This window comes from Cucumis sativus, unplaced genomic scaffold, assembly GCF_000004075.3.
Source record: "Cucumis sativus cultivar 9930 unplaced genomic scaffold, Cucumber_9930_V3 scaffold79, whole genome shotgun sequence".
Lineage (NCBI taxonomy): Eukaryota > Viridiplantae > Streptophyta > Magnoliopsida > Cucurbitales > Cucurbitaceae > Cucumis > Cucumis sativus.
The window spans coordinates 32,363-56,545 of NW_022279570.1; the positions used below are offsets into that span (position 1 = coordinate 32,363).

Here is a 24,183-nt window from a genome sequence, read left to right on the forward strand (position 1 = left end):
GAACCATAGAAAGGTTAGCCCACCGGTTCTAGCAAGACCTAGTTACCACATTGCATATCAAAGAAAGAATAGAGAGACTTGCAAACGTAAACAGTGACACAATTAAGAGCTAAAAAAAACAAACAACATATGCAATATACATCAGAAAAATCCCATAAAAAATGAGGGGAAACTTCACTTATGGCCTAACCAAAACCAGACCACCTACTCTTAGCGTTCTAGACATAGCATCGAGTTTGATGAGGGCTTTGAAAAGAGGAGGAATCCTCCCCGTTCCACACTAGGGGGAAAACGAGGCTTGTTGTCACTCCGAAGGGAGCAGTCAAACTTAGCATTGAGTTTGACGAGGGCTTTGAAAAGAGGAGGAATCCTCCCCGTTCCATAGTAGGGGGAAAACGAGGCTTGTTGTCACTCCGAAGGGAGCAGTCAAACTTAGAAACTAAGTCTAGAACCATAGAAAGGTTACCCCACCGGTTCTTGTGTGCGTACCAAAGAAACAAAAGAGATAGTTGCAAATGTAAAACGTAAAAAAACGAGACAATTAAGAGCTAAAAAAAACAAACAACATATGCATTATACATCAGAAAAATCCCATTCAGATTGTTTTATCTTCTCATGTTGGGCTACTTCCAAGCAATGTTTTAAGTGAAGGGTGGATAATAGCTCACTTGTTTAGTCTAACCTTGGGGGATTTCAAATTTTGTCCAAATTTCAAAATTTTTCAAAAGTTTTTCATTACAATAATGAGCATCATAGCTTCTTAGATCTTGCATAAAAGGCATGACTGTCAACCCTTGAGCACTAAGCTCGGGTTTGTGACGTGAGATTCTGAATTTTGATGAGTATATGTACTGAAATTTGAGAATAAGCTTATGTCCTTTTTGTGTTTGCTAAGTTTCAACTAATACTCTCAGTATTTATCTTTGTGCTTATGTGATAGATTTGTTATGCACTGTAGTGATGTGGGGTGTTTCCTTTTCATCTTATTTTCTGCATCTTAAATACCTTATTTTTTTGCATCTTAATTGGTACTGAAATTTTGTTTGTTTCAGTGGAAGAGGCACTATCAGCATTGACATGTACATGTGATTTTAAGCAAGAACCAGGAGAGTGAGAGTTTTAGTGTGCCGTATTTAGAATTTGCCGATATCTTTTTCCCGTTTCAGCAAGTATTCCTGATAGTGGGGGTAACTCTCAAGTCTGCAGTCTTTTCTTCATGAAATTTGTAGATTATCTAAGAATACTAATATCATTTAATGGTGACATTTTTTAGCAACTTTTCTTAACCACACTTTTTCATTAAGTTTACTCTTGTTTAATTGACAGATTCTTCGAGTAATGCTAGATATTGGTTCTAACAACGAGAAGTTACTTAATGATCCTCTTTGTAAGTGAAAGGGAAACCTTCATGTCTTTTATCTCCATATTTTCCTTGTAATGTATTTTGCTTATATTGCTCTGTTTCTGTTGTCAATGACGATATATCTGGGCTTTTTGTTGTTGTGGTGGTGGTGGTGAAATATTTTATTTAAGCCTCTAGTTAATATTTATGCTTACTTAACAGAAAATTTGTTGCTTGAGCTTGCTTCATTTCGTCCTTTTACTTGTTTAAGTCCTCCAAAAAGTATTCATTACTTTAATAAATTCCCTCACCAGCATCATCACCTCTTAGTCAACAAACTGTTTTTTCCCAAATGCAAAAAAGGAAAAAAAAAATAAATAAAGACAATCAAGAACAACCATCAACAACATGAAAAAAAAAAGAGAAGAAAAAGATAGCTACTGAAAAACATTACTACCCATTTTCATTATCATAATCCTCTACTATGCTTTTCCACCTTCTAACCCATTTTTCCATTGCAGGATTTATTGGAGTTGAGGAGTCCCACAATCTTTATGTTCTGTTTGTTTCTCCATCACTTTTTCAAGGCTGTTCAATTGGAGTTCCATCTTCAGGTAATATTAATGTGTTTGTTTCTAAGATAATTTTGTTAAACACTTGTTTTTGTTGTCTCCATCCACCAACTGTTTGATGAAATGCCGCATTGAACAATTTTATGGGTTCTTGGGAAGCATGTGATCTATGTGTTGTGGAATTTGTATAATTAGTTAGAGTGATTTAGAAAAACTTTTGTATTTGTAGTTGGATAGACAATTCATTCCATATTTAGAGCATGATTAAGAGTTATTTTGAAAATGTTAAAATTACTTCAAAAGATATTTGGATAATTTAAATGACTTTCGTCTATTGTATGATGATCATGTTTGATAGATCGAAAACTTTTCTTCTTCTTCTTCTTCGTTTCTTCCTGCTGCCTATTCGACCTTCAACTTTGAGTGTAGTTGCTTGGCTGTCGAATGGCCACCACTCAAAGTCACTCCCTCGCCTTCTTATCACTCTTAATTTCCTTAACAACAAAGTCAAACTGCTACAGAACAATCGAATTTTTGTTTGATTAATTTTCTATCCACAGGAGGCTTTTGTATGTTGATCACCCTTGTTTTCTTTGAAAAGTTTAAACTTCCATACACGATATATTGGGAAACTTTCACATTCCTCGGGACATTAAAAGCTCAAGAGCATTGATTTTGAGCAAAATAAAAATGAAAATCTCTTTTAATTTCCAGCAACACCATATTTGAAGTTCATTGTATTTTCTTCTTCCAACTACAGGTTGACATGATTGTCTTGACAGATGGAAGTCGTATTCTTGGCCTCGGTGACCTTGGAGTTCAGGGAATAGGAATACCTAGATTGGAGGGAGAAGAGTATCTATCAATTGTTGATGATTTTATGGAAGCCGTGCATACATGTTGGCCTAAAGCTATTGTTCAGGTTTATTGGTTAAGATATCAAATTTTTAACTGTGTTCACTGCCAGTAATCAGTATCGTAATCTCGTAATTTGATTTTGAATGATGCCAGTTTGAGGATTTTCAAATGAAATGGCCTTTTGAAACATTACAACGTTATCGTAAGAGGTTCTGCATGTTCAACGATGACATACAAGTGAGTAGTTGATGATGTATTAATGCAGTTGATAATTACTTAAAAGGACATTCGTTTTCGTTTATTTCATTTCATAAAGGGAACTGCTGGTGTTGCTCTCGTTGGACTATTGGGAACTGTGAGAGCTCAAGGGCGGCCATTGAGTGATTTTGTTAACCAAAAGATAGTAGTGGTAGGGGCTGGAAGGTATTGTCAGCTGTTTAACTTTAACATTTTCTCCAAATAGCAATACTGCTAACGATTTAGGGATCATAAGCCTTGTCCTCTTTGTTGAAACAAAAGTGGTTGTTTGAAAGAGGAATTACTATTACTATTACTATTACTATTACGTGAATATAAGAGATGAAAACTTTGGAAACTATAGTTCAATCCTTTTGGTTTAACCTTCATTTGTTTCAACATGCTGTTTTTTCCCCTCTTTCAACTTTAGTGCAGGGCTCGGTGTTCTTAACATGACTATTCAGGCTGTTTCGAGAATGGCAGGGAACAACGATTCTAGTGCAAGAATCTTTTTCTAACTTTCATTCTCAATTTCTGCATCAGTCTGTCCAAGTTTTTCCTTCCATGAGAGTTACTGATTTCAGAAACCAATCAGATGGGGTTCGGAATTTGGATAGCTTTATTATGGGTTAATTTGTATGACGCAGTTTCTTGTGAAAAGTATGAGGCAGTTGAAGAAGTTAAATGACTTGTGGTGGTAGTAATCATTGTCAAACTCATGTGGTTTTTAACTTAAAAAGAAAGAGGGAAAATGTGAACTTAGTCCTATGCAGATTAGTGTTTTAAAGAGGAAAAATATGAACTTAGTCCTATGCAGATTAGTGTTTTAAGTCTTCTATCTAATTGTTCGTGGGATAAATGCAGTTACTTTATCAAAAACAAAGAAGAAAAGGAAGGGACCACAAGAAATCAATGGTGGAATCGATCAGGCAGGGTGTGGAAAATTACAACTCAGTTTTTGTTTTCACTGTTGAGAACATGAGAAACCTCAAGTTCAAGGAACTCAGGGAGCAGCTGAAGTCAGCTAGCAGGCAAGTTCTACTTTCTGAATTCTGTATTATTTAATCTGCGTCATCATTTCAAATATTGATTAGTGATACAAATGTACTTTCTCTATGTTGTTTGGTTAGCTTCTAGATAGCACGAGAAAAGATATGAATAATAAATAGCATATTTTTAAAACTCAAAAGATAAAATCATAATGAATAGCATTCCTTAGGAGAAAGGATGAGGACACGTTGTTTCTATAAACCTAATTTTAGTTTTGCCAGTTTGAAATACTTGTGTAGTTTAGTTTAGATATATATTTAAACTAGCACGTTAAATAATAGTTTGCCCTGTTTGTGTTTGCTAAGTTTCAACTAATACTCTCAGTATTTATCTTTGTGCTTATGTGATAGATTTCTTATGCACTGTAGTGATTTGGGGTGTTTTCTTATTTTCTGCATCTTAGCTACCTTATTTGCTGCATCTTAATTGCTAACGATTTAGGGATCATAAGCCTTGTCCTCTTTGTTGAAAAAAAAAAGTGGTTGTTTGAAAGAGGAATTACTATTACTATTACGTCAAATTACATATTGAATGAAAAAGAAAATTACAATTTCTTTTAGCGCTATGTAATGGTAGTCAGGTATAGTAGTCATGCCTTTGCTCTAGCTTATATATTCATGTCTATGTTACTTTCACACTTCTATTTATTAATTTCATGAAGTCAGTGGGTTTGCAAAATGAAAGAATCGTCATCCTTTTTAAACCACTAGTCCTAATGTTTCAAATGAATTTTCCAATTTCTTTTTGGGCTGATGTTTCCATAGCCCGTTTCTTAACAAATTGCATGCCCTCTTCCATTTTTAAGGGTGAGATACCTTTTTGTATCTTATGCCCCAAACAACATTTGTTTCTCATTCCACCCAAAATAATTGGTTATACTTGATTTGTCCAAGACGTTCGGCCTCAACATACAAAGTTGGATCCAAAGACCTTAAAATATATCTTTTTGGTTATTCTCGTGTTCTTTGAACATTCCTCCTTTTATTCCTCACCTTCTTTCTCTTCGAATATGAGTCGAGGGAGTATCAAGAGTCAAAGGATGATTTCTTTATCTACAATGTTATCTCTCCTTCTAATCCTCTTTGTGGTTCATCTTCACGTGTGTTTACTTCTATTTGTCAAACCCATCACTGAAGTCTATGATCGACGACAACCTTCTTCAATTCCATGCCCTACCCCTAAGGCTTCTTCGTCATTGGATCCAGAAATGAGTGATGATCTTCCTATTGCTCTTCGTAAAGGTAAACTTAAGTGTGCTCATCTTATTTCCTCTTCTGTTTCATATAACCATTAGTTGTCTTCTGCATGTTCTTTCATTGCATCATTAGAGTTTGTATCATTAAGCCTATTCTCATCTTGGTTGGTGTGTTGCAATGGTGGAGGAGATGATTACTTTAGATGATAATTGTACTTGGGATTTAGTTTCTCTCCCTGCACGAAAAAAGTATATCAGTTGCAAATGGGTGGTTACAATTAAAGTTAATCCCTGATGGTTTTGTCGCTCAATTAAAAGTACACCTTGTAGTGAAAGGCTACGCACAAAACATGGCGTTAACTATGCTGATACTTTTTCTCGAGTAGTAAAAATGACATTTGTGAGGTTGTTTATTTCACTAACTTCAATCAGTCACTGGCCTTTACATCAGCTTGATATTTTTGAAAAGGAGGTGTAATTATGAGTCAATAAAAAGGACCTGATCATGTTGAGGAAGGAGACCCAACCTTGTCTGGTTTCTCATGAGTAGATGGATGAAGGATTGTATTCCAGAGAAGTTTCGAGCAACACACCTCAGAAACCAATCAGATGGGGTTCAGAATTTGGATAGCTTTGTTGTTTCGGTTTCATCACTCGCATATTTGTTGAAAAACTTTCCAGTTTGGTTCTTTTACAAGAACATCTATTGAATCAATGAACACACTCTATATTGGATCTTGGATAAAGTGAGGATTTTTTGGAAGTCTACATCTTCAATATTGAACCTCCCCTTTTCGAACTAGATACAGTAGAAAGTGTCTACCATTTTTTCAACTTTTGACTTCCATTTCTGAAAAAGATGGAGTTGTAACTCCCCGGGTTTGGCGTTGCCGTCGACGTCACCGTGAGAAGGTGTGGCCGGAATGAAGAGAGAAGAGGGTGGGTGAGAGGAGAGGAGAGGTTCAATATTTGTTTCCAACTTTTTTACATCAGCTTGATATTAAAAGTGCATTTTGTTAGGATCCCACCTAATAAGGATTACCTCAAGAAAGAAAAGATGAACTCAAGAATACTTAAAAAACATCCAAACATGAAATATATATTAGAAAGATCTTAGTAACAAGTAACAAGTAACCCTAGCCTTTTGAGAGGGTTAGACTCTCCTAAGGTTCCCTTACAAGGAAAACTTTCTCAAAATTCTTCACCTCTCTCCAACCCCTCTCCCACTATTTATAACAAAAAGAACTAACCAACTTACCATCTATTTACTATATGACCTTACTAACAACCATTTTCATTTTCTCCTAATAATCCACTATTTTTCTATCTAGGGTCCTTACATTACTCCGCCCTTCGAAGACACCTTGTCCTCAAGGTGTGCTTACAAACTACAAACCTTGAACTCTCTACCATACCCCTGCCATCTCGGAAGAAATTTTATTCAGCTTTGCCTTGAAATTCTATTGGGTTGTAATAATTACACTTGCATGCATCCAACCCTTTAGACTCCAAGAACTTCCCCAATCTTCATTCTTCTCACACGGAAAGTGATCCCAATTAACCAACTGCCATTCCCTGAGCCTAATTCCATGCCACTTGCATTTTAATTTGAAGCTCTTCCTCTCTAATGGGCTAAGCCCACAATTAACTTTATGACCCCATCCCCAAATCAATTTCACGGCCCATACACCATCTTTCTTAGAATTACCAATGAGCTTCAGGCAATTCCTATCCATTTTCAAGTTACATTTCAGCCACACTAACAAATGGGTCTCAATGAATTTAGCAAATTCAAGCACATTAATTTCCTTTCTTTCTTTATGAAGGCTGTATTTCTTTGTTATCATCTCATGTTTGGCCCACCATCCATATTCCAATAGGATTTCCACTTCCTTAGATAAAGCCGTCAATTTATTTTTCTTTGAGGTATAATGGGCCTCATCCCTTACTTTTGCAATCAGCCCAAAAAGCAACATTTTGGCCCACTTTTGATTAAATTCTTTCCCTAATTTCCATCCCACGTGATATACTTTAACCATTGAGGTTTGCATGTGCCAATCCTTCTCCTAGCCTCCACTTTGTTTTCCTGGCCATTTATTAGGAATTTGATCCCCAATTTCTCCACCTAAGCCAAGCCCATTTGAGAAAATCTGGCCCTTTTCATTTAATTTCAGCCCACTAAACAAATCATAACTACTATTGTCTCTAATTTTTCGCCTTAACGTCTGACGCTTCACGTGGGTTGAAGAATCGTTTTTCTTCAAGAAATCTTCCCCCTCCTTTCTGAATTTTTTTTGTCCGTAGCTGCTCACTCCCTCTGCAAATATCAAAGCATTCTTCCCGACAATTTCCGATCTCACTTGCAGCCTCGTTGCTATCCGCGTTCCGACAAACTCCCTTTGTGCCTTAGGTCGACTACCTCCAACGCACCCTGTCTCCATCTCCTCTTCCTGTAACTGGACTTTTCGACAATCCATCTTCTTCTTTTTTTGGCCACCGGTGACCGACTCAGAATCTTTCCTCCGCCGCGGTTTCTGTTCATCCCCGCCTCGATTTTCTGTCACAACCCAATATGTTTCCATTCGCCAGCCTCTCTATGATCCCTGTACTAATTCCATTGCCATTTTCTTCCTTGTCGTTACCCATTCTATCTTACTCCGATGACCTTCGAAATTCCTTTATTCATCTTCTTCATTGCCTAGCTTCCTCATCCCTTCCCTACTTTGATATAACTCGCATGCCACAAAAGAAAGGCAAGGAAAGTAACGTACCTCAACAAAATCTTGGCCTATATATATGATCAGCCTCTCAATGTTGCCACTCCAATGAGCCGTTTCTTCTATTTTCACAGATCGTATCCAGGTCGACTTGTTCCACATAGGTACTGTTTGATTCTTCTTTTTGTTTTCTTCACTACCACCAAGTATCAATGATCGCTTCCTCAATCGTTTCTTTGCCTTCCTTCTCATCCATAGTGTTTGCCTCCTTTCCCATGCTTCCGCCTTCTCTGCTCGGTGTTTCCATTTCCACCAAGTGTTTGTCTCTGACCACCCCACCCTTAGTCGTCGGCCATGGGAATACACAGTTAGATTTGGCTTCCTCTTCCCTTCATCTTTTTCATGGTCGTTCTTCGATTCCTTCATCTTCAAGTCATTGTTCCATTTTTGTTTTTCTTCAACTTTAATTTTTTCTAGTTTCTTCTCCGCTCTTTCTTTATCTCTTTGCAGCCCTTCAGAAAGCGTTTGATGTATTGTTTTAGCACTCCTCTCTATTCTTTTTGCCTTGCAATCCACAATCCATTTCTGCATATGCTCCCATGTCCATGGAGTTTCTCCCCTCTCATCCACCTCAAGTTTGCAATTAGCAGCCCATTTAAGTGCTTGCTCCCAAGTCCCTCTCTCAACTGCGGTCGAGTCTTCTTCCATCTTTCCTTTCATTTTCAACACCGATCCCTCCGACGTAGCAGATTCTTCCCGTCGGCAACTAACATTGTTTTCTCGTAATTCCTCTGCCAGCCTTTCGATGCTTTTGGACAACTCCAAAGTTACATCTTTAAGTTCCCTAATGTCCTTCTCATTCTTCTCCAACCTCTCCTCCATTTGTTTTTGCATCCAAGCCCGTGTCATCCCCAAGATGTTACGGCTCTGATACCAATTTGTTAGGATCCCACCTAACAAGGATTACCTCAAGGAGAAAAGATGAACTCAAGAATACTTAAAATACATCCAAACATGAAATATATATTAGAAGATCTTAATAACAAGTAACAAGTAACCCTAGCCTTTTGAGAGGGTTAGACTCTCCTAAGGTTCCCTTACAAGGAAAACTTTCTCAAAATTCTTCACACCTCTCTCCAACCCCTCTCCCACTATTTATAACAAAAAGAACTAACCAACTTACCATCTATTTACTATATGACCTTACTAACAACCATTTTCATTTTCTCCTAATAATCCACTATTTTTCTATCTAGGGTCCTTACACATTTCTTCATGGTGATCCTCAAGAAGGGGTGTATATGGAGCAACCACTAGGGTTTGTTGCTCAGGGGAAGAATGGAAAGGCGTGTCGCCTTTGTAAATCTTTGGATGGACTAAAACATAGTCCACAGGCTTGGTTTGGAAAATTTATTAAGGTGATCGAAAGTTTTGGAATGCAAAAGAGCACGTTAGATCATTCAATCTTTTTTAAAAGATCCGAGAGTGGGGTGATCCTAATCGTAGTATATGTTGATGCAATTGTGGTTGTTGGTGATGATGCTTTAGATGTCCAGTCCCTGAAGACTTTTCTCTATTGCCAATTCCAAATAAAAGATTTGAGCATGTTGAAATACCTCCTAGGAATTTGAGGTAAAAACAGGCAAGAAAGCAATACTATTATCACAGAGAAAATATGGACTTGTTGACTGAAACATGGAAGGTAGGTGCCAAGCCATGTAGTACCCCAACGATGCCTAACTTATAGCTCACAAAAGATGGAGAATTGTTGAAAGATCTTCAAAGATATAGGAGGTTAGAGGGAAAACTTAATTACCTTCCAGCGAATCGACTCGACATAGCCTATTTAGTGAGTATTATGAGCCAGTGTATGTCATGCCCTAAAGTTGATCATTCAGCTGCTTTGGAATGATTCAGTGTTATCTGAAGGCTGCTCTCGGGCATGATTTTATTATATAAGGATTATAGTCATACTAATATTGAATGTTTCTCAGATGTTAATTGGTAAAATCTAAAGAAGACAAAAGATCAACTTCAGGATATTTTGTTTTTGTTGGTGGCAATTTGATGTCTTGGAAAAGTAAGAAACAAAATGTGGTGTCACATTCAAGTGCATAATAAAAAATATAGAGCAATTGCACAGTTTTTGTGTGAATTGGATATATCAAATTGATTTGGATATATCAACTTTTTTACTATTGTTGAGTTGGGATTTGAAATCACCACACCAGCAAAATTGTGGTGTGATAATCAAGCAGCACTTGATATCGCATTTAATCCGGTGTTCCATGAAGTTAATGACAATTCTATCACTGGTTCTTTTTGTTCTATATCAAGTTCAATAGCTTTTACCTCAAGTTCCTCTGTACGATCATCCTCTTCCACTACTTCCAATTCCTCCCCATTTGCTTGAACAACTAACACTCTGAGTTCCTTCTGATCCTTCACCTTACATCTATGGCCTGCACAAAATTTTTCCTCACAACAAAAGCAGAGCCCTTTCTCACGTCTGGCTTGAAACTCAGCATCACAAAAAGTCGTCTTGATGGTCCATGTGTTATTTGAATGGTTGGTGATGGCCTTTGGCTTATCCAATGCACCGAGCACCTTCATGAGGTTGATGAACCAGGTGCTCGTTTCTAAACCAGTTCATAGTGGTTTACTTTGATGACATCCTCTTGTACAACAATAGTACTGAAGACCACATTCAGCACTTAAGAAAATTGTTCCAAGTCCTGGCCGAAACTGAACTGTACATTAATCCAAAGAAACGTACATTCCTCACCAAGGAAATTGTCTTTCTCGGCTTCGTAATCAAAGAAGGAAAAGTAGGTATGGAACCAAAGAAGACAGAAGCCATAAAGTCTTGGCCAATACCAACCTCCATCAAGGAGGTACAAGCCTTCCTTGGCTTGGCATCCTTTTACAGAAGATTCATCAGAAACTTCAGCTCAATAGTGGCCCCCTTAACCGACTGCCTAAAGAAAGGGAACTATAAGTGGAACGAAGAGCAACAGCAGAGCTTTGAAGAGATAAAAAGAAGACTAACTTCCAGCCCTATTCTACAGTTGTCGAACTTCGCATCACCCTTTGAAGTAGCTGTTGATGCTTGCGGAACCGGAATTGGAGCCGAGTTATCACAGCAAGGCCACCCTATTGAATACTTCAGTAAGAAGTTGAGCACAACAAGACAGTCCTGGAGCACTTACGAACAAGAGCTTTATGCCCTTGTCCGAGCACTCAAACAGTAGGAACATTACCTCCTATGCAGGGAATTTGTACTCCTAACGAACCGCTTCTCTTTGAAAGATCTCTAGTCACAAAAGAATATTACTCGGATGCACGCACGATGGATCTCCTTCCTACAAAGGTTCGACTTTGTCATTAGGCACCAAAATGGTAAGGAGAACAAGGTGGCAGATGCACTATCCAGGAAGAGCTCCTTACTCACTATTCTATCCATGGAGATCGAGGCATTCAAACACTTACCTAACCTATATGGGGAAGACGTTGACTTCGCCATGACATGGACCAAATGCAGCCACTACACCAAGGCGGAAGACTTCCATATAATGGAAGGATATCTATTCAAAGGAGATCAGTTGTGTATCCCACACACATCACTTCTAGAAGCACTACTAAAAGAGGCTCATTCAGGAGGATTGGCTGGACACTTCGGGCAGGATAAAACTTTTGAAATAATCTTTAAGAGATACTACTGGCCTTAATTAAGAAGATACTGTAACAACTTTATTAAAAGGTGCCCTATTTGCCAAAGAGCTAAAGGTTCAAGTATAAACGCAGGCCTGTACTCACCATTACCTACCCCAATTTCCATTTGAGAAGATCTATCAATTGATTTCGGGCTCTGATTACCAAAAACTCAAAGGCAGTATGACTGAGTCATGGTTGTAGTCGACAGATTCAGTAAAATGGCACACTTTGTGGCTTGTAAGAAGTCAAATGATGCCACCTACATAGCTAATTTATTCTGTCGAGAGATAGTTCGGCTGCACGGAGTACCAAAGACCATTGTTTCTAATCGGGATGTCAAGTTCCTAAGCCATTTCTGGAAGACATTATGGAGCAAATTTGACACAACCTTGAATGAAATATAGCACAACATCACACCCTCAAACAGATGGCCAAACAGAAGTTACAAATAGAACTGTCGACAACTTAATATGCTGTCTTAGTGGATCCAAACCAAAACAGTGGGACTTAGCTCTTGCACAGTCAGAATTCGCCTTCAACAATATGAAGAATAGATCAACCGGCAAATGTCCATTTGAGGTCGTATACACAAAACAGCCAAGACTAACAACCTTTGACCTAGCATCACTCCCCACAACTATTGACACTAGCTCAGAAGCAGAAAAGATGGTAGAAAAGATTCAGAATTTACACGAAGAAGTCCATAACCACCTAAAAGAATCAACTCAGTCCTACAAAAAGGCAGCAGACAAAAAGAGAAGACAAGCTACCTTTACTGAGGGAGACTTAGTAATGATTCACCTCAGAAAAATTCGATTTCCAACTGGAACACAAACTGAAAGACAGACAATTAGGACCATTTCGTGTCCTAGAAAAGATTTGAGATAACGCTTACAGAATTGAACTACCACCAGACTTGCACATTCATCCTATTTTTAACGTGGCAGACCTGAAACAGTACTATGCCCCAGATGATTTCTGCCTTGTCAACTAAGTCACTCGGGTCGAGTTCCATGCTAGGGGGTGGAATGATGTAATATAGAATGCCATGGCTAAACAGCTGTAGTTAGTTAGTAAAACAGTTTAAATAATTAAACTGTTTAGCTGTTAAGACTGCAATTAAAACTGTTTCATAAAAACAGTTATTTCAACTACTTGTAACTACTTACAATCCTCAATATATACTCCATCTCTTAGCCACTATTGGTGGAGAATTCATTGTGAAAAACTAAGTCCAACTTGAATTACATCAGTTTATTAAGTCTGTTGATTTGTGGATGAACTAAAACATATACATCTTTTCTAAAAAGGATAAAAAAAACTTGCATAAGTTTTCATTTTCACAACTCTATGATTTGTGATCAATGCAGCAAGGAGCAGCTGGCAAACAAATTTCTTTATGCCATAAATGCGGATGCTGGTTTTGATCTAAGCTAATGGTAAGTCGTACCCTGCTCAATATTCCTTCTATTCTCCACTTCATCCTTCGCCTTGGCCATAATTTCCAATCATACATGGAATTTACTTTGGTTGATTATTTTTTTCTTTCTTTTGGATAAGGATATCCTGGTCTTGCCCTTATCATGGAAGATTCTTGTATATCTTTCATCCCATACTTTGGTTGAATTTTGGAACATTAATGTATCGCCTGACATTCATAAATACACTGTCATAATTTTAAATCTGCTGTCTTCCTACATTATGCATGTTTTTCTGTTATTGAAGATGCTGCCCGGTTGTGCTAAAAGTTCTCAGTCACATTCTAAATTTTTCTTTAGTTCTCAAGCAGTCATGTTAAAAGATCTCAATCACATTAAGTGATTTTTGACAGGATGTTGTTGTTTTACCCTTCTTCTTGTTGATATACCTTTCGTAACATCCTTTCATCCCTAATCTCATCCTCGACCACAACCACTGCTTTGACCACGATCGTCTCTCCGAAGATTTGTGAGGTATGTTCTTGGATTGGTTTGACATTCTACTTTTCTCCCATTCTCAATAAATACTAATCACCGCTTCATCTCTAATCTCATCCTCGGCCATGCCCTGATTTTGTCTAATTTTGTTTTCTGTTATTTTGTGAAATTCTTATTTTTCTTGTGATCTTTACATGTAGAGATAGGAAGAAATATCATGCTCCAAATACTAGTCCTTATGTTTCAATTGGCGTTAGATTTATTTATGTGTCCCAAGAAAATCGATCACATTGCACGATACCTTGAGCTCCTTCGGTAAAATCTGAATCAAAAGTGCCTCCACTACTCATTGTAAACATTGATCAGTCGATTAAGGATCCTCTAGAATCTGATCTTAATACCGCTTTCAGACAAGGGAGGATTTAATTACTGAGAAACAAGTCTCTTTATTTCCCTCACAAGCTCGACAATGTGAAGTTCCAGATCGCTTGAAGTCAATTGTTGAGCAATGTGGAACTACTTTGGTTTGAGTATAGAATAACTTGATCTTGGTTTTTCAGCCAATTATCTTTTAGGTTTGTTTTAGTGGATCACATGAGGTTCGACGAATGCTTTTATTATTTTGGCCCTCTAAAGTTCTTATGAAATATTCTGGTTCTAGTCACTCACTCAAGATCGAAGGATGACTTGGGAGGGATATTTTTTTCAACAAAGCTGCATTGTTGTTAGCTCTCCCTTGGTGTTTCCTTCCATCTAGTTTGAAGTTTTTAGTCTGCAATTTTCAGCTGATTTTGGGCTTCTTGTTGAAAGGTTTTAAGTTCGCTTTGTTCTCAGTTTTCTATTGTTTTCTCAGGATTTTGATTGTTTTGTTCAATTTGTCTGTACTTTTGTTTTGGTCATTCTTTTCGCTCTTAGTATAATTCTCCTATAGTTTGAGCATTAGTCTCTTTTTTACTTACATCTTTAATAAAAAGGGTTGTCTCTGTTTCAAAAAAAAATATGAACAATTATTTTCAGAAAAAGGCGCCTGATTAATATGTTTGTCAAATTTCGAGAAGAGGGATATAAGGACTAATTTTTTATAGCAAAAGTTAATCATAGATTAACAGTTGGGGAGTAATTTTAAGAAAATAAAATAACCTCTCTGAATTCTATACCTCTACATTGTGAAAATTGAGGCTAAATGACGGGGTTCTGACCAAGTATACATTTATATTAAGTTTCTTCTCTCAAAGCTTATAAAATACATGCCAATTGACATAAAAATGAAGAAAACTTAATGATAAAAAGACTTGGTGGGTTGGGTCCAAAAGTTTTCTTACCCCAACCCATGAACCCTAGATAGTTTTATGTCGCAAGTTGGTAAAGATGGAGTTACTGTACAAAATAATTCCTTTGAGGTAGTTTGGGTTTGATTATCACTCACATTGAGGAATGCAACCGTACATGGCTGATCCAAATTGCCACATCAGCTAAAAGTACTACCTTTAGGAACTAGTTCGAAGTTTCATTCTTTCATAATAAGAATCATAACTTTTCATGAATATGTGAAAAGTTACATTGTAATTCCAACCTTCGAAGGACCAAGTATTTAAACAACAACAACTCTCCCAGCATATTTTCGAAGAGATTTTTGGAATTGGTTTCAGAACAAGCTTATCTTTTATTTTTGATTGAATACAACAAATATATTTATGTTTATATGCTGAGGAAGCAAGGCTATTCAAGGTAGCTTCTCATCTAAGATATATTGATGTCTATCCAATGAGAGGAGTTTGGCATCCTAAGAATCCCGAGAAGACTTTAGTCTTTGCTCATTGGGATTTCTAAATGGAAAAGCTCAGAGTATTTCTTCAATTTATTTTTTGTTACCTGTATATAAGTTAGAAAGGACCATTCCTAGAGTAATAAATTAGAGCTTCTTTAGTAGGAAAGAAAAAGATTAATAAACTCTATAGGTTGTTGATGAAATATTAAATGATATTAAAATGAGTGATTTCTATTGCCTTCTCTGAATCTGTAGAACCACTTTTCATTTCACATGGGAGGACTATTTGTTATATTCTTTATATTAGAATATTGAATTAATTAGAAAGTTGACTTTGATTTTCTTTTCCATTCAGACAGTTCCATTAGGTTATGGGCACTAAGTGGTGAAACATTGATGGAGATGGTTGGTGACACTTCCATTGTGTATTCAGTGGATTCACATGCTTCCGAAGTCATTGTTAGTGGGAGTGAAGATTGTTCGGCAAAGATATGGAAAGGTTAATACTTCAATCTATAGGAGTTCGTCAGTTTTTGTTATTCCTTTCTTCTTCTTCTAGCGTGGAGTTATAGACCACTATATCGTCCAGATAGACCACCACAAACTTGTTAAGGTATTCATGGAAGACCTGGTTCATTAGCGTACAGAACGTTGCAGGCGCATTGGTAAGACCAAATGGCATGACAAGGAACTCGAACGCCCCATACCTCGTAACGCATGTGGTTTTGGGCTCATCCTCTTTGGCAATTCTTACTTGATAATAGCCCGATCGCAGATCTAGCTTCGAGAAATACTTTGCTCCATGAAGGCGATCAAACAGGTCATTGATTATTGGTAGCGGATATCTGTTGCGGACCGTGATCTTGTTTAGGGCGTGGTAGTCGATGCACAACCGCATACTTCCATCGTTCTTCTTCTGGAAAAGGACTGGAGCTCCATATGGAGCTTTTGCAGGCCTCACAAATCCTGCGTTCAGCAGTTCGTCCAGTTGTTTCCGAAGTTCGGCCAACTCAGCGGCGCCATACGATAAGCATTCTTCGCAGGCGGCTTTGCCCCTGGCAGCAATTCGATCTCATGGTCGATCATTCTCCACGGAGGCAATGATTTCGGCAGGCTGTCTGGCATCAGATCCTTGTACTTCTCTAAGACACTCAGGATGTCTTTGGGGACTGTTTCCCTTGAGCTTTCCAACGACTCCAGTGGGATAGCCATAAAGGTTAAATCGTCACGAGCAAGGCCTTTCTTCAACTGCATAGCCGAGATCATCTATATCCCATATGGCTGACGAATCTCCGTTTGAACAACAGTAGGCGTTGTTCCAGTAATCACTAGACATTTGGCTAGTGGCATTGGTATGACTTGATGCTCAAGTAGAAACTCCATACCTAGTACCACGTCGAAGTCATCCATCTTTGCAACCACCAAATCTATGGGACCGCTCCACTCTCCCATCCTCATGGTCGTTCGTTTTACCAACCCGACGATAGGTAGGGCAACTGAGTTCACGGCCTTCATTTTTTCTGCGTCTTTCTTCCAACGGAGATTCAGTCGTCTGGCTTCCGCTTCTGCAATGAAGTTATGAGTAGCACCAGAATCCACCATAGTGCTCTTGGGTGGCTTCTGGTTGACCCAACAGTCTACGTACATGAGACCATTCTTTGCCTGTCCACTGGTCTCCCCCATCTTCTTCTGGAGCGATGACAGAAACTTTAAGGCCTCCATCCGAGGATTCTCACCCTCTTCTATCTGTCCAACGTCTCCTTCAGTCTGACTCAATCTATCATCTGAGTCCGAGGCTAGGGTAGCTTGAAAAGCGTTGAAGGCGGTACGGTTGGGGCACTCTCTGGCAAGATGGGGCCCTTTACATATGAAACAACTGATGGAACGACCGGAGTTGTTCTGATTGTTTGGTCCTCGCCAGTTGTTTCCTGTATTCGCTTGGAAGGGCTTGCGATCTCCACCTTGTCGCTTGTCTCCCTCTGCAGTCTTCGGGGAATTTGGGCGGTTGTTTCTGTTTCCTCCAGAGGAGGAAGCTTGATGTCGTCTTGCATCTTGAGATTCGCTAGATAAGTCAAACAACCGTTCAGCCACTGCGTATGCTGACGTGAGGTCTTGAATTCGTTTCTCATACAACTTGGTCCTAGCCCACGGCTTCAAGCCCTCGACAAAACATAAAACTGTCTTTCTCGGTCATGTCGCGTATGTCCAACATCACCCCCGCAAACTGTTTCACGTAGTCCTGAATGTTTCCCGTGTGCTTCAATTCACGCAGCTTCCGTCGGGCTAGAATTTCGACATTCTCAGGGAAAAATTGCGAACGAAGTTCTCCTTTTAGGGCATCCCACGTGTCGATTGTGCAACGCCCTTCTTGAATGTCCATGTATCGGGACCTCCACCATAACTTCGCATCTTCTGACAGATGCATGGTTGCCAACGTCACCTTGGCCTCTTCAGTAATTGTGTTCGTGGCTTTGTAATACTGCTCGACATCAAAGATGAAGTTTTCCAATGCCTTGGCATCTCTCGCCCCACAGAAGGGCTTGGGCTCAGGAACCTTGATTCTGCCCACAGGAATGGCTCCTCCAGCTGGAGCCTGGTTTGCTAGTTCTCGTATAGTAAGGTTCACCCTCGTGTTTACCTATGCGAGCTCATTCCTCACGACATCGAGGGTTGCTCGAAAATCCTCTGTCATGCCGTTGATCATCTCCAACATGTTCTTTTGCGAGTTATCAAGCTCCATAACTCGTTCTTCCATCTGGGCAATAGAGCCCGATGAACTGTCCCCAAGCTCGTAGGCGACATTTCCCGTTTCATTACTCGGGACTCTAGAGTGTCGACTCTAGTCAGTAACTCTTGGATGGGTAGTCCGTCAAGGCGATCGGACACGGCTTCAATGCCATCAGCTTTCTTGGCAATATCCTCAAGCCGCTGTTCCAAGAACCGGATGGAATCAGGAACTTCCACCAGGTAGAGCATCTGCTCTTCGATTCCCACAAGTCGCTCATCATGGGTCTTGCTAGACTGTTTCGCCACCGACATCTTTCTGTCACGCACTGTCAACTAGCCAACCTGGCTCTGATACCACTTGTCACAATCGTAATTCTTCAAACACGATGTGAACGATTGTGCGGCACTTGTTCTAGCTCGACGAACAAGTCAGCCGATCAAAATCCACAAATCGCGGACAACTTTAACACATGCTTCAACCTCCCCTCACGTTCTTGGAAAATATTTTTAGAAAACGTGAAAGATGATTAAATTGATTGAAAACATTGTTAAAACAAGCATTGAAGACTGTCAATTGCAATAAGAAAGCATAGATTGCAAAGAGTACGACAAGGCTTGGGCGGGGATTCAACAGGTATGCCTCCCCTATAGTACATTTTTAACATTTTCATCTCTGGTAGGCTTGCATATGAAAATGCCGAAACGTCACACCCAAGCATATCGACTTGAAATTTAAAGCAACTACCTAAACTACATACAAGACATAAAGACAAGATAAATTGGGGCTAATCGGAGCATACGGCCATAGGTAAACACACCTTGGACAAGTATGTCCGTTACACTAGGCCTCCAATCACCCAAGTTTACCAAAGGAGGGGTAAAAATAAAAATTCCACCTAGACAACATGGTTGTTAGGATGACCAGTGGTCCTAACAACACGTGGCAGCAGCAGAAAGGGAATATATATATAGGCGTTTTTTGCTAGGGCTGATTATCTTGGTTATTATGTATTTTGAATGAACGTTGTTCATTGGGGAGAGAGCAGCCCTCTTACTTGGTTGAAGCTTATGATTCCATATTGAATATATATACACACATATATCAGCTTCTCTCCATTGTACTGTGTGTTTGTGAGTGTGCTGGAAATATTCTTTGTATTTGTGTGGGTGTGGGTTGAATCTTTTGCAGGTGAAACAAGAACCTACCAGGGGGGACCACTTTGGTAGGGCCGGGAGTTAGAGGAAAGAGATAAAAGAAAGGAAGCTACAGAGGGAGGGGGTATGGAACTTTGAGGAAGGAAATCTACATTACTCCTTGAGAGAGGGAAAGCAGAGGGTCCAAGTTCATCTTTGAATTGTTCTTGAGTCTTTTATTTGGTTGCTATTAGTTTGAGTAATTTTTGCTTTGAATCTGTAATCGCGATCAATACTCTATTGATCCACGAAGAGTCTCAATAATTCGTGTAAGTTTTCATATTATATCAACATATACGAACACTGCTGTGGTGTTCTATCATAATTCTGAGATACTGAGCTTCGTTTAAGATCCTTCACTGTGGCCAAACCGAGTTTGTGAGTTGAACCTTTCATGTATTTATGAGAAATGTTTCTCTATCTATTTGAAGTCTGTTTGATGGAGCATTTGGTTGGGAAGAGATGACTAACTTTTAGTGGAAAGGCGAAGGACTGGTGAAGCCCTGAAGGGGTGTTGAAGTTGGCTAAAGTTTATGTGTTGAATTGAATTTCTTTAAGAGAGTGGGTTTTTTTTTTTTTTTTTGTAGCTTGATTTTTAAATTTGAATTATGTTTATTATACTATAATTATTTATAAACCCTAAACCCTAATAGCATTTTAGTATCACGAAGTTGGATTATTTTGTTGCAGATGGAATTTGTGTCTAGAGCATTGAGCATCCTGGTTGCGTTTGGGATGCCAAGTTTTTGGAAAATGGAGATATTGTCACAGCTTGTTTAGATGGAGTAGTACGTGTCTGGACGGCAGAACAGGAAAGAATTGCTGATCCCCAAGAATTGGAGTTATTTGCTTCAAGACTGTCTCAGTATAAGTTGAAGAGGTGCCCCACAACAGCTGCCACACACACACACACACACTCACAAAGAGGAAGTTCCAAAATCCTTTGGTACATCTCTCTTTCTCTCTCTCTCTCTCTCTAACTTATTTTGACTTTTTGAGGCAAAAGCATGATTTTGAGCATATCTAAAATAATGTCAGTATAGAATATATTCTGTTCTGAGTATGATTTTAGCGACTTATGTACATCTTTAATTTATTTGTTCATACCTCATGATAATGTGCACTTTTATTCCTATGTTGACTGTTGGTCTTCTATTTGATAAGTTGTCTCTAATTTACTTGTGTTAGGAAGAGGGTTGGAGGATTGAAATTGGAAGAATTACCTGGGATGGATGCTTTACAAATTCCAGGTCTGGTTACACTATTCCATTTTAATAAGAAGCCAAGATGCTATCCGCTTCTATACCTTTTTCCTTTTACCCCTTAATTTCATGAATCTTTGTTGCAAAGTGGATGGGTGGCAAGGTTTTCTTTTTCTTGATATTTGTGAGATTCTAGGCCAGCTCACACACCCTCGACTAATCTCACGGGATAATCCGCTTGACCCTACAACATTTGGGTGTTAAGGAAACTCATAGGAAATTAATTTACAGCTGCCACACACACACACTCACAAAGAGGAAGTTCCAAAATCCTTTTGTTCATCTCTCTTTTTTTTTCTCTCTCTCTAGCTTATTTTGACTTTTTGAGGCAGAAGCATGATTCTGAGCATATCTAAAATAATGTCAGTATAGAATATATTCTGTTCTGAGTATGATTTTGCCGGCCTGTGTTATGTTTAACGCCTTTCTTTTTGCTTCTAGGCTGTACTGGAGCTTGTCATAATCTTCCCATGTTGCCTCATGAGGAGGGAGACCTTGCCATTTAATCAAAACCTCACAGCTTCCTCTTTTATTCTTCGAGTACCCAAATATTTCCTCCGGTATAGATTTCCACTCGTGAGTTTCAGTAACGTAAGGCAGCATGTCTGTCTGTACAAGTTGATGATCACCAACCATTTTTTTGAGTTGGGACACATGAAACACTGGATGGATGGAAGCGGATGCTGGCAACTCTAGCTTATACGCAACCAGTATGATGCGTTCCACAATCGTATAAGGCCCAAAGAACTTGGGGGATAGTTTCTCATTTTTCTTTTGTCGTAATGAGATCTGTCTATAGGGCCTAATCTTCAGGAAGACCATATCGCCAACTGCATACTCCACATCATGACGCTTCAAGTCTACGTTATTTTTCATCTTGTCTGTGCGACGAATTAGTGTTCTTTTAGGACTCCCAGAATTTCAACTCATGCCTTGAGCTATTCGTTTAAGGTAGTGTTTGGAGTGTCCCGGTCACCATAAAACATCAATGGTGGTGGCATACGTCCATAGATAGCCTGAAATGGAGTGACCCCTACGGATCTCTAAAAAGTAGTGTTGTACCAATATTCAGCCCAATGTATCCATTTTGACCATTCCTTAGGCCGTTCTCCACAAAAACATCGCAGATACGTCTCCACTCCCCTATTAACCACCTCAGTTTTCCCATCCGACTGAGGGTGATAAGCGGTGCTTCGATTTAATCGGGTGCCTGCCATTTTGAACATTTCTTGCCAAAAGTTGCTCAAGAATACCTTATCTCGGTCGGACACTATCGATTTGGGAAAGCCATGAAGTCGGACAATCTCCTTAACAAATATATTTGCTGAATCTGTCCACCACTACAAAGATGACTTCGAAACCATTCGATCTTGGTAAGCCCTCGATAAAGTCCATAGATATATCGCTCCAAATATTGTTTGGACTGTCCAGGGACAGCAGCAGTCCGGTGGGGGATAGTGCTAGGGAGTTGTTCTTCTGACATATTACACATTCCTCACAATACTTCTTAACATCCGCCTTCATTCCTTCCCAATATAGCTCACCAGTTGGTCGTTTGTATGTGCATAAAAATCCAGAATGGTCTCCAAGTACCGAATCATGGTAAGTATGTAGGATTGTGGGTATCAATGTAGATGTTTTGGACAGCACAAACTTATCCTTATATCTTAACATACCTTGTCGGATGGAGAATTTACCCTCTGTTCCTTCTTCCATTGCTTGTAGTTCTTCCATTATTTTGCTCAACTTTTCATCCGCTTCGACTTCCTTTTTAATCACCAGAATGTCAACCAATGTAGGAGCTGTTATGCTACCGAGGTTAACTGTAGGAGGCATCCAAGACAAGGCGTCTGCTGCTTTATTCTCCAAGCCGGGTTTGTAGACCACCTCAAATGAGTATCCCGTTAGCTTCGCTACCCATTTCTGATACTGAAGCTGTATCACTCTTTGTTGTAATAAGAACTTCAAGGATTTCTGATCGGTCTTCACAATAAATTTTCTTTCCAACAGATATGGTCGCCATCGTTGCACAGGCAAGATTACTGCCATTAATTCCCTTTCATATACAGGCTTGGCCCTATCTCTTAAGGCTAACGTATGGCTAAAGTATGCTATGGGGCGCTTGGCTTGGACGAGTACGACTCCTACCCTATATCTCGATGCATCTGTTTCCATTTCAAAGGTGGCATTGAAATCAGGCAACACCAAAACGGGCAGGGTCATCATGGCATTCTGTAGTTGTTGGAATGCCTCCTTAGACTCCTCAGTCCACTGGAATCCCCCTTTCCTAAGTAGTTGAGTCAATGGTGCGACAATGAAGCCATAGTGCTGAACGAACTTTCTTTAGTAACAGGTGAGGCCTAGTAATCCTCGTACCTCTCTTATATTACTGGGTATAGGCCATTCCCTGATTGCTCTGATTTTCTCGGGGTTCACTTCAACTTCTTGTCCTGAAATGATATGACCCAAATAATCAATACGTTCTTGCGCGAAGCTGCACTTCTTCTGGTTTGCATATAACTCATTCTTTCTCAGGATTTCCAATGCTAACCCAATGTGCTTCAGATGATTTTCCAAGTTCTCACTGTAGATTAGTATGTCGTCGAAAAATACTAATATGAACTTCTGCAAAAATGGTTTAAATATTGAGTTCATTAGAGCTTGGAAAGTGGATGTGGCATTAGTTAAGCCGAATGCCATAACCATAAATTCATAGTGTCCATCATGTGTTCGAAATGCTGTTTTTTCGATGTCTTCTCCACACATTTTGATCTGATGGAACCCCGCCTTTAAATCAATCTTTGAAAACCAGTTTGCTCCATTTAATTCATCGAAAAGCTCCTCAACCACCAGAATAGGGAATTTTTATCTTCAAAAAGTTCACCCAAATCAATGAATGAATAACCATGTTAATTGACTGGTTCTTTTTTTTATTTTATTTTGACATAATTACAACTAAGATGCACTTTTTTATTGAAAAGATACAAGTAAGAGGGTAAATTTTGAGTTTTCTCACTATATATGTTGCCAAAAAACCTGGTGTAAAGTGTAAGTATTTTCTTAATAATTTCATTTAAACCATGCTCAATTCTACGCAATATGAGTTTTGGTCCTTTATTATGAAAGTGCATATTTAGATTTGGTTACGAATGTTTTGTTTTATGAAAAAATCATTTGTGACTATTGTTTCAATCTTTTCAATTGAAACACGTGCACATATTCACGTGAAATATCTTAATTCTATTTAATTTTTAAATATGCTTTAGCATATAATAAACAAATATTATACAATATTAATGGTAAAATTATTATTTAAAAAAGAAAAAGAAATTCATTGTTGTAGTAATTAAATAATTGAATTAATGTATTAATATTTGATCCAATATTGTAATATATAGAATACGATAATTTTTTATTCTAATATGTCAATGTGAAATCACAAGAAATGATGCAATTTTTCACCATTCGTTACTACTTTGAATCAATTAAATCCCCTTTTGTGTGTGTTTGTTTTCTTTTGAACTTTGGGATTTCGTGACGTTTTTTTTTTCTAATGTGTAACTGCAAGAGTTTATTTTGTTTTTCTTTTACACGTACATTTTACATGTAAGTTTGGAGGAATCAATGCACC

General features: G+C 38.6%; 1 protein-coding gene across 9 annotated transcripts; it reads left to right on the forward strand.

Moving 5' to 3' along the window:
* The first annotated feature begins 988 nt into the window (after positions 1-988).
* On the forward strand, positions 989-23,288 carry LOC116406253 (NAD-dependent malic enzyme 59 kDa isoform, mitochondrial-like). Of its 9 annotated transcripts, XM_031889970.1 has the most exons (14): positions 989-1,187; positions 1,327-1,387; positions 1,864-1,956; positions 2,675-2,836; positions 2,926-3,009; positions 3,089-3,195; positions 3,440-3,509; positions 3,874-4,040; positions 13,056-13,124; positions 13,517-13,637; positions 15,725-15,868; positions 19,981-20,236; positions 20,479-20,540; positions 20,994-23,288. In XM_031889970.1, exons 2-9 carry the CDS (start codon positions 1,376-1,378, stop codon positions 13,120-13,122), a joined length of 762 nt encoding a protein of 253 aa, XP_031745830.1. In that variant the 5' UTR covers positions 989-1,187; positions 1,327-1,375; the 3' UTR covers positions 13,123-13,124; positions 13,517-13,637; positions 15,725-15,868; positions 19,981-20,236; positions 20,479-20,540; positions 20,994-23,288. The 9 variants fall into 9 exon arrangements, with proteins under 9 accessions (XP_031745830.1, XP_031745823.1, XP_031745825.1 ...); XM_031889963.1 differs by lacking the exons at positions 989-1,187; positions 1,327-1,387 and having other exon boundaries at positions 1,418-1,956; positions 2,697-2,836; XM_031889965.1 differs by lacking the exons at positions 989-1,187; positions 1,327-1,387 and having other exon boundaries at positions 1,418-1,956; positions 2,697-2,836; positions 20,483-20,540.
* Positions 23,289-24,183: the final 895 nt, after the last annotated feature.